The sequence below is a fragment of the Pseudopipra pipra genome, chromosome 3 (assembly GCF_036250125.1).
Source record: "Pseudopipra pipra isolate bDixPip1 chromosome 3, bDixPip1.hap1, whole genome shotgun sequence".
In the NCBI taxonomy this organism is placed as follows: domain Eukaryota; kingdom Metazoa; phylum Chordata; class Aves; order Passeriformes; family Pipridae; genus Pseudopipra; species Pseudopipra pipra.
Window position 1 is genome coordinate 57,415,595 of NC_087551.1, and position 14,037 is coordinate 57,429,631.

Sequence of the window (14,037 nt, forward strand, 5' to 3'; positions counted from 1 at the left end):
CAGCCTGCAAATTCCCACTGGCACATTTCAAAGCTTGTGAGAGCCCATCCATACCCGTCTGGGCTGGAGCTGATCTCTGACCTTCACTCAGGGCTACTTGGTTTTCTCCGATAGCTGGGTGAATGATTGCCAGCAGTGGTAAATTATTTACTCCACATAAAGCACCATCTACCAGAGAGGCGTATCCCTCATTACACTACAGAGAAAAATATTTCTATAGAGCCACAAAGATTATGAAATTATTTTATTATTCACATAATAAAATAAATGAAGGTAAGGGTAGTGATGGTGAAAGAAGCTTATGATTCTTTTTTCCTGTGGTTAAAGAAAAAATTGGGGAAAGTGTCTAGATTTTCATAGCTACAGAACACATAGCTGTGTTCATGGCTGAAGATATTGTACGTTTGGCAAAGCAGCTTGATCCAGAATGCCCAGATAGGTTCAGGTGGGTTTGGTGTTTACTATAGCAAACCTCCTGTTTGTTTTGTTATGTATTAGGGCATCTTTTCCTCATGATCATAGCGCTACATGTTTTTCATGTGTGTATCATTGCAGCCCCACAGAGCTGACTCCTACCATCTGGTCTCTGTGAAGATGTGGGTTATACAGCCCAGAGGTGAGAAAAACTACATATGTTACTGGAGCTGCCTATTTTGCTGCATGAGGCACTGGGTTATTAGTTTGCTAGATTTCCTCATTACTAAATCCAAGTATCACTGGGACTGAAGGCAGATAACTTCATTGACTGTGTCGTAGACCCCCAGTCATACATAATGAAATGTTTGGTATATTATCTTTTAACTTCAGCTAGATTTCCTAGTTGTTTAAAAGCCAAGTATTTAAAAAGAAAGGAGAAGATGGCATTTCTCTCTTCATGGAGTCACTGGGAGAAGCAGAATAGGCAATGCAAGCCACTTATGCCAGAAGTGGGCTTGGACACTCGTCTCAGAGCTTGACATTATGCTACTGAAACATCTGGGCATTGAGGCACTCCGGATGCAGGCACAGCCTTGGGAAACCAAGTCATGCAATTACCAAAAATGGGAGCCAGCTCTATGCTCCTGTCTGAACTGGGGGAACTCCCTAACTTTTGACTTTGTAATGAAGAGAGCACTTTCCAGAGTGGTGCATTCCTTCTCTACTTCTCACGAAATGGATGAAATTTAACCTCACTTTTTCCAACAGCTCACACTTTTTGTGCTAAAGAAAGTACTTTCTGCATCTCCTGCTGAGGTGACGAGTGCTGATAGTGAGACTGCTGGAAAATCACTGCTCAGCACTGTGCAAATGAAGTTCTGCTGTAGTGACAAAGAGATGATTATGGTGTCCAGTTCTGCCATTACTTCTCTATGAAAAAACTGTGTGCTGATGACTGAGACTTGCAAGTAGTTCTGGCAAAATTTATATAGAGCTCTATTTTATTATGAATTTGGAATGAAATCTGAAGAATGGGAATGAGCATAAGGATGTTGGGAGGGCTGGTCAAACACCACATAGTTTAAGGTAACCTGTCTGAGATTTTTGCAACTTGTCTATAGTGATATCATACCATTGTTCTGATTTTTAGCATCACAATCTATTCCCTGATATTTGCCAGTAATTAGTACTCAAATGAGGTTGACCATCCTTCCTTGCAGGACGCCTCCCCTAAATACCTTTTGAGGAACTGACAAATTTGATTGACAGTTTGATCATATGTGAGATAGCTGTGACAAAATCCCAGTTGATGCAGTCCAATAAAAACTCACCCTCCATGAAACCCACAGATCTTATTGTAGAGAAGCACTTCTCTCATAACCAAAATTTTGGGTGTTCTTTCATGTCATGTGATGGGGAAGCCTTCATTTTGGTCATCTTGCATCTGGGGGTGCATTTCCAGACATGGAATGAGAAAAGGTCAGGGTGCATGGGTCCTGAGTACCACTGCTGGGCTGTGCCCATGAAAGCTGGAGCACAGTTGCAATCGAACATTGATTAGATGATCATTAGGAAATGTGCATTTGTTTAATGCTGAGCCTGGTGTGAGGCAAGTGATAGTTTCCTTGTTGGTAGTCACATTCCCATCCTCACATTCCCATCCTCATATGACATCTGCCTTTAAGGTGTTTTTTCAACTGCACAGGAACTTACTACAAGCTTTTTGTGCCTGAAGTGGTTACCACCATCGGTATTATCAATGTTGGATAATGCTAGTCGGTCCATCCAGTGAACAGAGAGGAGGAGGATGAGCTCCAGTCCCTGGGAGGACGGCAGGGTTCGTGGAACCCCGAGAACGGAAAGTTTTTTTGCTGTGGTTGCGCTTTGCGGTGGCGGGGCCACGACGGAGGAGCGGATGCGGGTGCGGGTGGCAGACAGCAAGAGGATAAGTGCAAGGGTGAGCCCAGGCGGGGCGAGCCAAGGGCCAGGGATTCTCGGGGCTGGCGCGGAGCCGGGGCCGAGTGGGAGCGGGCTCGCCCCGCGTTCCCTCCCCTTCCCTCCGCTCCTCTCCGCCGGCCCCACCGGTGGGGCCCGCCAGCGGCGGCAGGCTTAGTCAGAGGAATGTGGGTGGGACTCCCTCCTCCCCGGCGCCTTAAAACCCCGCTCGGACCGGGGCGCCTGCAGTCTCCCGTCCCAGTGGAGCGTCCCCGCCGCACCCCACCCGCGACGCTCGCTGAGCGCCCCGCCGGCCGCGCAGGATGGTGGTGTGCGGCCTCGCCTGCTGGAGGTGCAGGTGGCTCCTGCCACTGCTGCTGGGCCTGGCCATCATCATGGGCATCATCGCCCTGGCGGGCCGGGGGTGGCTGGAGTCCGAGTCGGAGCCCTACGTGCAGCAAGCGTCGCTGTGGGAGAGCTGCACGCGGGGCGAGGAGGACCTCAACTGGAACTGCGAATCCCTCATGGACTACGGTGAGTGAGAAGCCCTCCGAGGGACCCGGGACAGTGGGTGCCATGGCCATGGACCCTTCCTACCTCTGTTGTGGAGCAGTTGCTTTCCGGGATGAAGTTTCCTTCGCAGAACCAGTACTCGTGCTGTTTTGGGGCTTAAACCAGCAAAGAAACACGGGTCTAGACTGCTTCAGAGCGATCTTTTTTATCAGTACAACACTGAGAAACCGGGGTGTTGATATTTTGGGTTTTTCTAAAGTTATTTTACAGCCAAAGTAAGACAGCCAACTGGTTACAAGTTCGTCAGTTTGCTTAGCCTCAACTTTCCGCAGGCTGCAGTCCCAGCAGCCTTACCTGGCACCAGTGAATTCCCCCGCCCTGTGCCGGTGGCCTCCCTGGTCAGACGGGATACCACCGGCACCGCTCCCTGACAAACCTTCGCAGGAGGTGTCCTATGTAGAACCACACCTGGACAGTAGTAAAATGGTCTTTCCTCTGCTCTTTCGAGGGAGAGAGCACCTGAATTTAACCCTGCCTGGCCAAGACAGTGCAGCTATTAAAATACCTCCTGACGTGCAGCTTAAAATGGCCTGATGTGGGTTTGCAGGCAGGAAAAAAAAAATGCTCTTTCTTTTGTATACCTCTCTGTTGCATTGGGGCCTAAATCAGGGATAATTGCGCCTCTGTTTTAACTTGCTGAGCTGCTTCTGTATCTGGCATCAACAACGTAATATTCTTATTGCACACTCTCAGTTCCTGGGTCTTTTGGGGGACTTCTTGTTTTATTGCTAGAACACATGGGTCTGATTACATCTGCTTTTCCCTAAACCAAAATATTTCTGGACAAATAAGCAGACCCGCCTTAAGATCCTGGATGAGAGTTCTTTAGGGACTGAGAAGCTGGAAGGGTGTGTTTCAGCTGGGAGAGCCGGGACTGCTTCCCTGCACAGATCCCTTGCTGCCTGAGCAAGGCAGACTGACTTCCAGAAGCTTTTAATTGCAACACATGTGCTTGAAAGCTAAATCCTGAATATACTGTGGCTTTGTTTCTTGGCCAGGTGATGACTTCAGGCCTCACCTAGGTGGAAGAAATCTGGATAGTGAGAAAAATATGTCCATTTCCCCCATTAGACAGAGAAGAAAAGGTGATAGAGTTGCTGAAATTTGCATTGCAAAAGGAAAAAGTGCTAACACAGAACAGCTGCTGAAATCTGTTTTCTCCTGTAGTGACACTGCTTCTCACTTCCCTGAGTACTGATGGGTGTGTGCTTTGCGTCAGCCCTCAGTGTTGTGGGGCAAAAGTAATGTTCTGCTGTTTTTTCTAGTTAACAAGCTGACAGAGAAGAATAGTATCCTGGACTTGGCTTATTTAAGCTCTAGCTTATTTAACCCAAAACTTACTTAAATCCTTGGCTCATTTATACCAATTTGCCTCTTTTCAAATTTTCATAACATCAGTACCACTGTCTACTAAAACAGTATTTACATCTAGAGACAGCATGTAACACATGAGTTCAGGTTTGATTTATTTTGTTTCCTTTTTTCCTATGCTAATGCAATTAGTCGCAAAGTAGGTGAGGGCATTTACAAAGGAAAAAATGCCTAGCAGGCATTTACAGCACTGCTGAAGGAAAATTAAACTTAACTAATTGAGATGCATAACTTGTGTTTTGCATACAGTAACTGCTAAGCACTAAACATCCTCCACCTCTCTTGATGAAATGGAGACTTCAGAGTGGATCTCCATTAGCAGAAAGTTCTATTAGACAACTTCTTAATTGAGCTGTGGCATGTGCACTAAGAAAAGGAAGAGAAAAAGCAGCTGAGTCGCTTATTTTAAATGAGGGGAAAGGGGCGAGAACAGGCAAATAAAGATTTGCAAATAAGAGTGTCTCATAAACTGCATTGCTTCTTAATACACGTTTGTAAATGCCGCATGAGAGGGAAGAAGTGAAAGGGAAAAAGAAGAGTAGGATGTCATTTGGTAGGGAGGCAGGGAAGGGATTTTGTTTAGAGTTCTGTACTGGTTTGCGTCTGGGAAGTACTCTGGCTGGCAGCGTCTGTGTATTATCAAAATGTTGCAGTGCAGAGGTGTTGTACTGCACTAGAATATGACTCAAGATGACTTAATCTAGACCATTGCAGGATTAAACTGTTGGCTTGGTGTTTAAAACAGATCAGTAAACCATCAGCTGTGACAAGGATTATTTGCAATGTGTTCCTTGGAGAGGGTGATTGTCTCTATAGTGATGAGGCTGTACGTTTAGGAGCAGTATTTGTGGGTGGCTGTATCCTCCTGGTTCTGAATGGCTGATCCCAGCGACTTTGCTTTGAATTAATGCTATAAAAGTGGGTGTGTATGTGTGCAGTAAAGGTAACCCCATTAGGTTAACTCTTTCTCATGTTCCTAACAGCCAGTCGGTGTTCATTAAGTACACAACAGCCAAGGAAGAAAAAGGGAAACACTCATACCAGGTGCAAAAAAAAAACAACCAAAAACAACACCAAACCAAAAACAACAAAAGAACACCAAAACAACAAAGGCAAGGAAAAAAAAGGTGGAACCTAGAATTGGGAGCCCAGCCTTTATGAATCATATTTCACTGCAGCTGTGCCACTGTACCTGTGTCCCTAGAGGCATGGACTTTGATACCGCAGATTATTGGTGAAGCTGAGTGCATGTGTCGACTTCACTGAGGGACCAGGTAAATAAAGGAGGAATGTTAGATGTACACTTATCTTTTCAGTACACCTCTTTTCAGGCATGCTTTTGCCTGATTTACGATGCCAGGATGTATTCAAGACAAACTAACAACATTTATAGTATCATCCAAGTGCAGGCACCTGGAAAATGCTAATGGGAAAGGTGTAGCAGTTGGTGTCCCTACCTACACCGAGAAAACATTTAGTGCAATTCCCTGGTAAAAGAACCCAGTGAACAGGTGAGGCTTGTGACTCTGCCAGTGCACTTTGCTGGCTCCTGGGCAGGCGCACTTCCACTGCTAACAACCTGGAGACTTTAAAAGTTGGAAACATATAGGATTGTGCCTCTCCTCAGCTCCTGGCAGAGCCAACTGACTTACGCCAAGTTTGTACCAGAGGGCTTGTTTTTAATAATTTGATGTTATAGCATTTGCTTTTCCTGCACTCTGAAAGCCAAAACAGAGTTGTGATTCCCAGTATTAATTTCCAACCAGCTCTTCTAGCAAACCTCTGATCCTGGGCTCTTCTGTCTTGTGGTGGTTATGCACATAGCTTCCCTTCATGCTATCATGGAAGTTTGCGCATTATCTGAGCAAGAAAATGGACTGACAGTGCTCTTTTGCTTGAAGTCCACTAATCCTTTATTACATTAACAAATGCAGATATTTTTTGACATTCTATGTAATGGGGTCTCAAGGCCAAACAAGAATTGCTACTGCTACTTATATACAAAAAAATATTAAAGCTACAGTGTAAAAACATGCCCCATCTATGCACGTCGTGATAAAAACTTCTACCCTAAGATTCCAGTTTTTCTTAAGCTAACAAATTAGCTTCTGCTTTTGGAAATAAGTAAATGAAGATGAGAAAATCTTGTTAATTCAAATCCTGTAGAAGTTCATCTCCCTGCTAGACTACTTTCCTAGCCCTTTTATTATTTTCTAAAAGGAAATCTAGATTTAAATCCTTTAGCCTGTAGAGATTCCATCTTCTTCCTGGTGAGGCTGAGGCATGACCAAATGAAATCAGGAAATATACCTAATGCTAAGGCCCTGTTGCTTGCTTGCTTTTAATTTCATCATATTACTGGTGCTCATCATTTACGTTAAGTAATCCTGACCACTCCTAGTTATTTGCTTGATAACATTTGCAGCTTAGTTCCTTTCCATAGTAATCATTAGTATAATGTAGTGCTATGTAATAAAACTCTTAATCTTTCCTAATAATTATAGACCTTCAGCTCCTGAACAGTTGTTTTTTTAATGTTCTTTCAACACCACCTAATTGATAAATACTTTTCTGCTGATTAGATGCAAATAACTTGATTATTCTTTGAGGCCAAGCCAACCTGGGAACACTAGTATCTCCAACTATTTTTCTGCTTTTCTGCTCTCCTGTTCTTCTGCCTTTCATTTTATGCAGCTCCTAATTAGTGTGATGTTATTGGTGGATTTCATAAACAGACATCATATTTATGTCTGCAATACTCTCTCTGCCAAATGAATGGAACTGAAAATTTTATATTTTTATGGAAAACTTAAATCCTGGCTAAATATCTTCTGATTACAAAGTACTTCTGAGCACAAACCAGCTAGAAACTGGGGCTGATCTGTCCTTCTCTGAGCGTGAGCAGATCTCTCCAGCTCTTAAGGTAGAAAATGGTGAGAGGGTAAACTTGCACTCTTTCCTCCTGGGAGCTGTAGGGGGAAGATCTTTCAGACAGACAGGAGAACTGGGTGCCTGTGGGGACTCAACCAGCTCTCCGAAGTCTTTAGAGGGACAAGGAGCTGGGAAAGCCTGACTTGATAGGTATGGGGATGAGGGGAATTCTGCATGCAGAAACAGCAATTTCAGTCCGAGCCCTGCGGCAGCCCCTCTGCTGAAGGCTCTCCATGTTGGTGGGGGTAGCAACAGTTCTTGCGGATAAGAAACATGCCAGGGCTGCACCCTGTGCTCAGGAAAGATGCAGGCTCCCATCCCAATCTCTCTTGTCAGTCACTTATTAGAAGACTTACAGTTAATTTTTGAGATTTTTCTTACATTGTGTGTGTATATATAAGTCTAGAGCCTTTTTCTGCTCTTTTTCTGATTCTCACAGGGGATCAAAGGGCAGGCTGGTTGTTCTCTGGCTGACTACTACACTAGTCCAGCCCAGAGCACACTCATCGAGTGCTGTGGCCGGCACATATGTCTCAGTCTTACCAGGTCTTGTCAGTATCAACTTTCTGTTAACTGCTGTTGGAAAAGATAATCCAGCAGGAGAAAGAGAGGAACTTATGGGATCACCAGCACCGAGCTCTGTCACACATGAGCACAAAACTTGCTGAATTTCATAATGATGGTGCCTACTGTTGCCCTGTTTCTGAAGACCTGAAACAAAGCTGAGCTTGATATTAATCTTCCTGACAAGGTATCTCCCGCAGCCATATGTGTTGTCATTTTCAGATTGCCAGAGAGAAGAAAATAAATCATTTTGAGCAGAGCTGGGGCTGACCTGTATCCAAAAGCTTGTTATGCTTGTAAAGTAGGCACAGATGACACAAAAATGGCAGAGAAAGCACTGGGGGCATTCTGGCTTGTACTCCTCTGGTTGTGTTTTTGTTGCACCAAACCTCAAGGTGTCTAGCCTGTGGGTGTATTTGAGTTTGCAGCCTAAGTTTTATCAAACAGATGCCAGAGTTGTCTTCTTGTCAGCATATATAATGCATCTGAAAGGGAATGTGCTATGGTAACTAAGTGTTCTACTTGTTGTGCTTTTTTTCTTAATATGGTAAATATTGATAAGTAGCTTTCCAAGATCATTTAGTCTGAATCGGTTTTCCTGGGCCGGCCGTGTGTAATGGCTACATATCTCTTTACATGAGTTATCACTGAAGAAATCCTATTGTGGAGACAATATTCAATGCCTCTGTTAGGTATGTATGAGAATATTTTGTATGAAAAGATTTTATCAGACTGCTGACATAGTTTTAATCTCCAGACACTCATCAGGTGTCCTCCCTCCCTCCCTCTCCCTCCTTCCTTCCCCCTCAGCATTCCCTTAGGCAAAGGGTATGAAACATGCACAGCTAGCTGAAGGAGAACCAATTTGAAAAGTTTTTGCTGTCTTGAGTAGCTCCAAGAAGGGAGAGGGAAGAGAAAACCCTTTTCCTTATCTTTTCTATGTCAGCTTTATTGTGTTCAGGTGGTAGTGGTGGTGGTTGGGAGTTTTGGGCAGAGATTCAGCTGACAGATACCTGCTGTATTTCACTTTTGCTGCTGGAATAGAAGGGAAGGAAACCAGTTCAAACTGATCTAATTAAAATAGCTGTAAAACAATGCTTTGCTTTCAGATGGCAAATTGATGTATGTAGTGGAGGTGTCTGAGACAGTTTTACTGCATTCTCTGTCGCAAATTACTATTTCTCCCTATTTGTGCAACTAATACAGTACATGAGTTAAGGTGGGGGATTATAACTCTTTAGGAAAAATTTATTTTACCTCCTTCTTCTGCTTACTTTTTGCACAGAAAGAATGGAAGCCACAATGAAAGCAAGATATCTCCAAAGTCACTTCAACTGTGTTGGAATGGACAGCTCTAAAGAAAGAGATTTTTTTAAAATGTTCTGACCTAGATCTCACTGCCATCTTTATTCCTACATTAGAGGGAGCTCAGGATCTGGCCCTACCTCTGTCTGTGTGAAAGTAGAAACCCACATTATGTAGATGTGGGAATTGAATTGTGATGACAGCTGACTGGAAAACAAAGCACTAGCCAGTATAGTTTAGCCCTTGTGGGCAGGTATCCTGCCTCCAGGGCAGGAACACCTTTGCTTATAGTTGTTTGCACTGGGTTCACCTCAATTACTTGGTGTCTGAAGTGGACAGGGTCTGTGAGGTCCTCTTTGCAAGTCCGCATTACTTCAAAAGTGGAACTGCTGGCTGTTTTTCTAGGAGGTTTTCTTACCATTGTTGCCTTGGCCCTGGCCTATGGTGTGTGAGTTCTGGGTGCTAGTGCTGCTCTGCTGGAATATGGCCACTTGCCTGAGCCTCTCCAGCATGCAGTAGCTTGATCCTAAGAATCTCCACCAACCTGTTCCATCAGTAATGTTTCATCAAGTAATGATTCAAAGAAGACTCTTCAACTTTTAACTCAGATTTGGCTGTTTCTCTTCCACCTGCTATGTTTTAGCTGTGAATAGATATTTATCTTCAAGACCTTTCTTTTTGTCATCTTTTCAGCTATTCCAAATTTATTTCTTTTTGGTCTTGCTAATTTTGCTACAGGTGCACTATTCTTGTCATAAAAAACCAGGAAGAAATTGTATGCTCACATTGTTATTTCCCAGAAGTTATTGACTGTGGTGGTACCCTCTTGTCTGCTTTCACACTTCCTTGTGCATGCAAGTGGTTTTGTAAACTTGCATATTGAACAGGAGCTGTAACAATAAAGTGCACTGTCAGCAGCTGTGTGCCCTATCTGCTCTGGTATCTGTGAGTCTTACAGATACAGAGTTTGATGGTGCTATCTCTATTATGTGCTGCACTATATCCCTCTTTTCAGCAAGACAAGTTAGTGGACAGGGAGTTCTGTGCTGCTCCAGCAATGATGATTCCTCTCTGCTCTGCAGCTGTGTGATTTGGAGCCATTCAGTATTGCTTTGAAATAAGGACATGCTTCTTACAGTAAAAGATTTCAATAAAAAATGATTAAAGAAAACCAAAGAAATGCAATGACCTACAGCAGTGTACTGCTGTGTATAACATCTTTCTTGTTTTCTCTTCAAGGCTGGGGGAGAGCAGCAGCTGCCACATACCTCGTTGGCTTTGTGATTCTGGTCATCTGTTTCGCTCTTGCAGTCATCGCGTTCTCGATCGAGATACTCCGCTTCAACTTTGTGCGAGGAATTGGAGGCTTGCTCTTTGTTGTAGGTAAGGCTGGGCACAAAGACAAGGTTATTTGAGAACAGGCATCAGCGGAAAAACATGCTAGATGGAGCCTCCCTTATGAAATTAGCTGTCTTTGTCTCATTTATGACTCATTTTCATGGGAAACAAGGAAAGGTTGATTTCAGAGAATAATGGTTAGGGAAGTTATCCAGTGGGTTTTGTCAATTTGCGCTTTCCCAAAAGCACTGTACAGGGACAGCCAACACCTTTGACCTGACATGCCACATGCTAAGACTTAGGAGCTGAGAGCCCTGGGTGCTTCCCACCTTTCTGATGGGAGGAGGAACAACGGGACTATGGGAGGTAACTGGCTCCGCAGGGTTCACTGTGCCTTGCTGTAGGACAGGGCTGGTCATGGCATGCAGATATGTGCCTTAGCAACCTGGCAATGTCAGCTGTAGCTGCTGCAATCAGATAGGCGTGGGGATCTGCCTTGGCCAGAAGTCACATACCTCTGTAAGAATGCAGATTTGATTGCAGGACTGAAGCTAGTCCTTACATATCTTAAATATGCAGTTATCTCCAGGTACCTTTTCTTAGTGGGAACTGTAATACATTCATTGTAATTTACTCCTGCTGTTCTTTTTCTCTCACTCTAGCTGCATTCCAGATCATTGGCTTGGTCATTTACCCAGTGAAATTCACGGAAGATATTCCACTGACAGGAGATAATATGTTCAGCTGGGCCTATGGCTTTGGTTGGGCCAGTACTGTCGTTGTTATAGGTTGTGCTTTCTTCTTCTGCTGCCTCCCCAACTGGGAAGATGAAGTCCTGGGAAACATCAAGCCTACCTATTACTACTCCTCCCCAGAGAGAGCACCATACTTAAATTGAAAGATTAAGTCCAAGTACAGTCAACTGTCAAAACAACAGAGGAGTACCTATGATGTACATCCGATGTGATTGTAGGAGACTGAAAAAACCCACCTTATTTCACCAGACTATTTTTTACTATCCCTCGCAATAAATCAGGAAAAACACTGGCATCCTTAAGCAAATAACTTTTACCTAAAGTATTCAGTTATGTATTCTCATGTCAATTCTGTTTGGGTGGTTTACTTGCTCCTTCCCCTCCCAACTAATTATTCAAACATTTGCTTATGAATAAAGAGGGTTGTGTTTCAAGTGTAGAAAGGAAGAGGATAGATTTTAAACAACCTATTAGTGGGTCCTGCAAGATATTTTTTTTTATCTCTGACAAAATTGCATTAAATGGACCTAGAAAAAAAGCAGCCTTCCAAAGAATATTTTTCTTCCATCAAAGTCAGTCCCAAGGAAGGAACTTCCCTGAGACTGTCACGGTCACCTGTCACCTAAAAATATTTTCTTGTTTCTGTAACTCTACTGTTACTGATTAAAAGCTATTTGAATTAAGGGGAAAATTAAATTAAAATTTATTTTCCACCAATTGATGCTGTTAGACAGAGATCTCCTCTAAAGCATGGAGCTGGTGGGTAACAGTGGCTAATGTAACATTGGTGGGTTTGTGGCCACAGCAGGACTTGTGATGGAGTCACAGATATGTGTTTAATATATATTGTCATAGAGACAATCAATAAAATTTCAGATGTTAAAACTACGTATATTTTTACATGGTATTTTAGGGATGGTCTAGAAAATATCTTTGAGTAGAAACATAAACTGTTCTACTTATCTACCTTTTTAAAACTGCAGTGTTTTAAGTTTTTATCAATGTACTTTGGAGGGAAATCTTAGCATAAGGTATCTGAAAACCTCCAAACGTTTCTAACACTGTAGGTACCTCAGTTTAGTAAACTTGGGGCTATTGCATGAGTCACTAGGGGTAACAGGCAAAAATAGATAAGCAGTTCTGTGAGCAATTTATGTATGCAAACTTCATACAGACATCTGTGTCGGAGTAATCTGGCTGGCTCCTAGTTTGTGTTTCTGCAGTCAGCAATTCCAAATAAGTATTCTGGCAAAGCAGAGCTGTGTCTGTGTTGGTCATGGACCTGCAGCAGCTTACAGCAGATTTAATTATGGTCTATAATCTTTGTCAGGGCTTTCTTCATCTGGGGAAGAAGGAAGAAGCTTATTTTGTGAGCTTTTCCTCCAGCTTTGGGAGAAGCAGCTCTAGCAAAGACAGACTGAGGGGGGTACAGGTAGGGTGGAAAGCAAAGGTTGTGCATTACTTTGTTACTTCTTGCTCTCATGAACCCAGTACTTAGGGGAGGGTAAGTGTATGGGTGGGTGTATTCATGGACATGTACAAAATAGAACTTAAAAAGCATTAATCAACATACTGTAAAGCTAAAGTAATTTACAACTAATATTTTACAATGCCCAGTATTTCTTGTACTATATGTTTTATAGCTTTCCATTTTGTAACACCTTTTTTAACTTGATAATACTGAATATTGAATGTGATCCTGTTTTGGAAAAGTCATGTGACTCCTGAAGGTCCCTCCAAGGCCTGTATTTTATAATTTTACAGAGCATAAATGTCTGCAGACTTAAGAATTGTGTTATGAGCTCAGTTGTGGCGTATACAATCAAGTGTATTTGTGATTCTTTCTGAACAAGAGAATTCTGTGACAAATGTGTCCCTTTATTTTTTTTTTTGTTTTCTGTATACAGTACTGGCTGTTGGGGAATATTGTGTAGACTTACCTGTATCATAAGTAATGATAGTAATTACTTCTATCAAATTCAAAACACAGCAGAGAATCCCAAGTCTGGAAAATTCTTGTACAGCTAAAGCTGAGAAGGAGGTAAAAAAAAGTAAGAAAATGGACACCTTTCCTAATGAGAGGGAGGATGGTAGGTATGGTAATCAGGTTTAGCATAATTTCAGTCTTTTGTATGCTTTTTTTATAAGCATTGTTGTAACTTGTCAAAAAAGCACAGATGTAAAATAAACTTGGCTCTGAATGTACTGGGAGTGGTAGAAGCACAACCAGCGTGTTACACAATTAAGATGTTCCAGAGAAAGCTATTGCAAATAGTCATTAATTACTTTGAAGTGATACTAATGTATATGACACTCCTTTCAAATGTGGTGGCTTAATTAAAAATGTTTTAACTTACAGTTGTAGAAACTTGGTGGTGTTTGTGGTTCATGGGTTAATTTCATAAACTCAAACAAGTAGTCATTCTTACCATCTCTTAACGTGAATATCGGTATCCATAAAGTGTCGGGTTAATAAAATGAAGTTAATGACCTCGTGTCCAGGAGGTGGCAGCTTCATTTTCCAGTCAAATAAGCTTAGGTATACAATGCAAAACATGTCTGTGCACTTTCTTTGGAAGTGCCAGGCATAGAATGTTCTTTGCTAAGCCAAAACCTCTTAAGTGCATCACAGCTTAAGGGGGAACTCTAAACATTTTAAGTACACAACAGTCTACAGGAGGAATGGATGTGGGAATTCTATTCTTTATCAAAACTGTTCCAAGTGCCTTTCCTATACTGATCAAGAACTTTAAATAGTGAAAAAAAGATGGTGTACTGGCCTGCTATTTTCAGCAGAAGGCTGCACTTCTCTTGTGATTAGAAACCTTCCCATTTCTAACCTCAGATT

The 14,037-nt window shown here is 42.6% G+C and overlaps 1 protein-coding gene across 1 annotated transcript; it reads left to right on the top strand.

The window, feature by feature from the left end:
• The first annotated feature begins 2,569 nt into the window (after positions 1–2,569).
• LOC135411591 (p53 apoptosis effector related to PMP-22-like) lies at positions 2,570–11,527 on the top strand. The gene is made up of 3 exons (XM_064649364.1): positions 2,570–2,886; positions 10,336–10,479; positions 11,097–11,527. The coding sequence occupies exons 1-3, from the start codon at positions 2,676–2,678 to the stop codon at positions 11,330–11,332; spliced, it is 591 nt and encodes a 196-aa protein (XP_064505434.1). The 5' UTR covers positions 2,570–2,675; the 3' UTR covers positions 11,333–11,527.
• Positions 11,528–14,037: the final 2,510 nt, after the last annotated feature.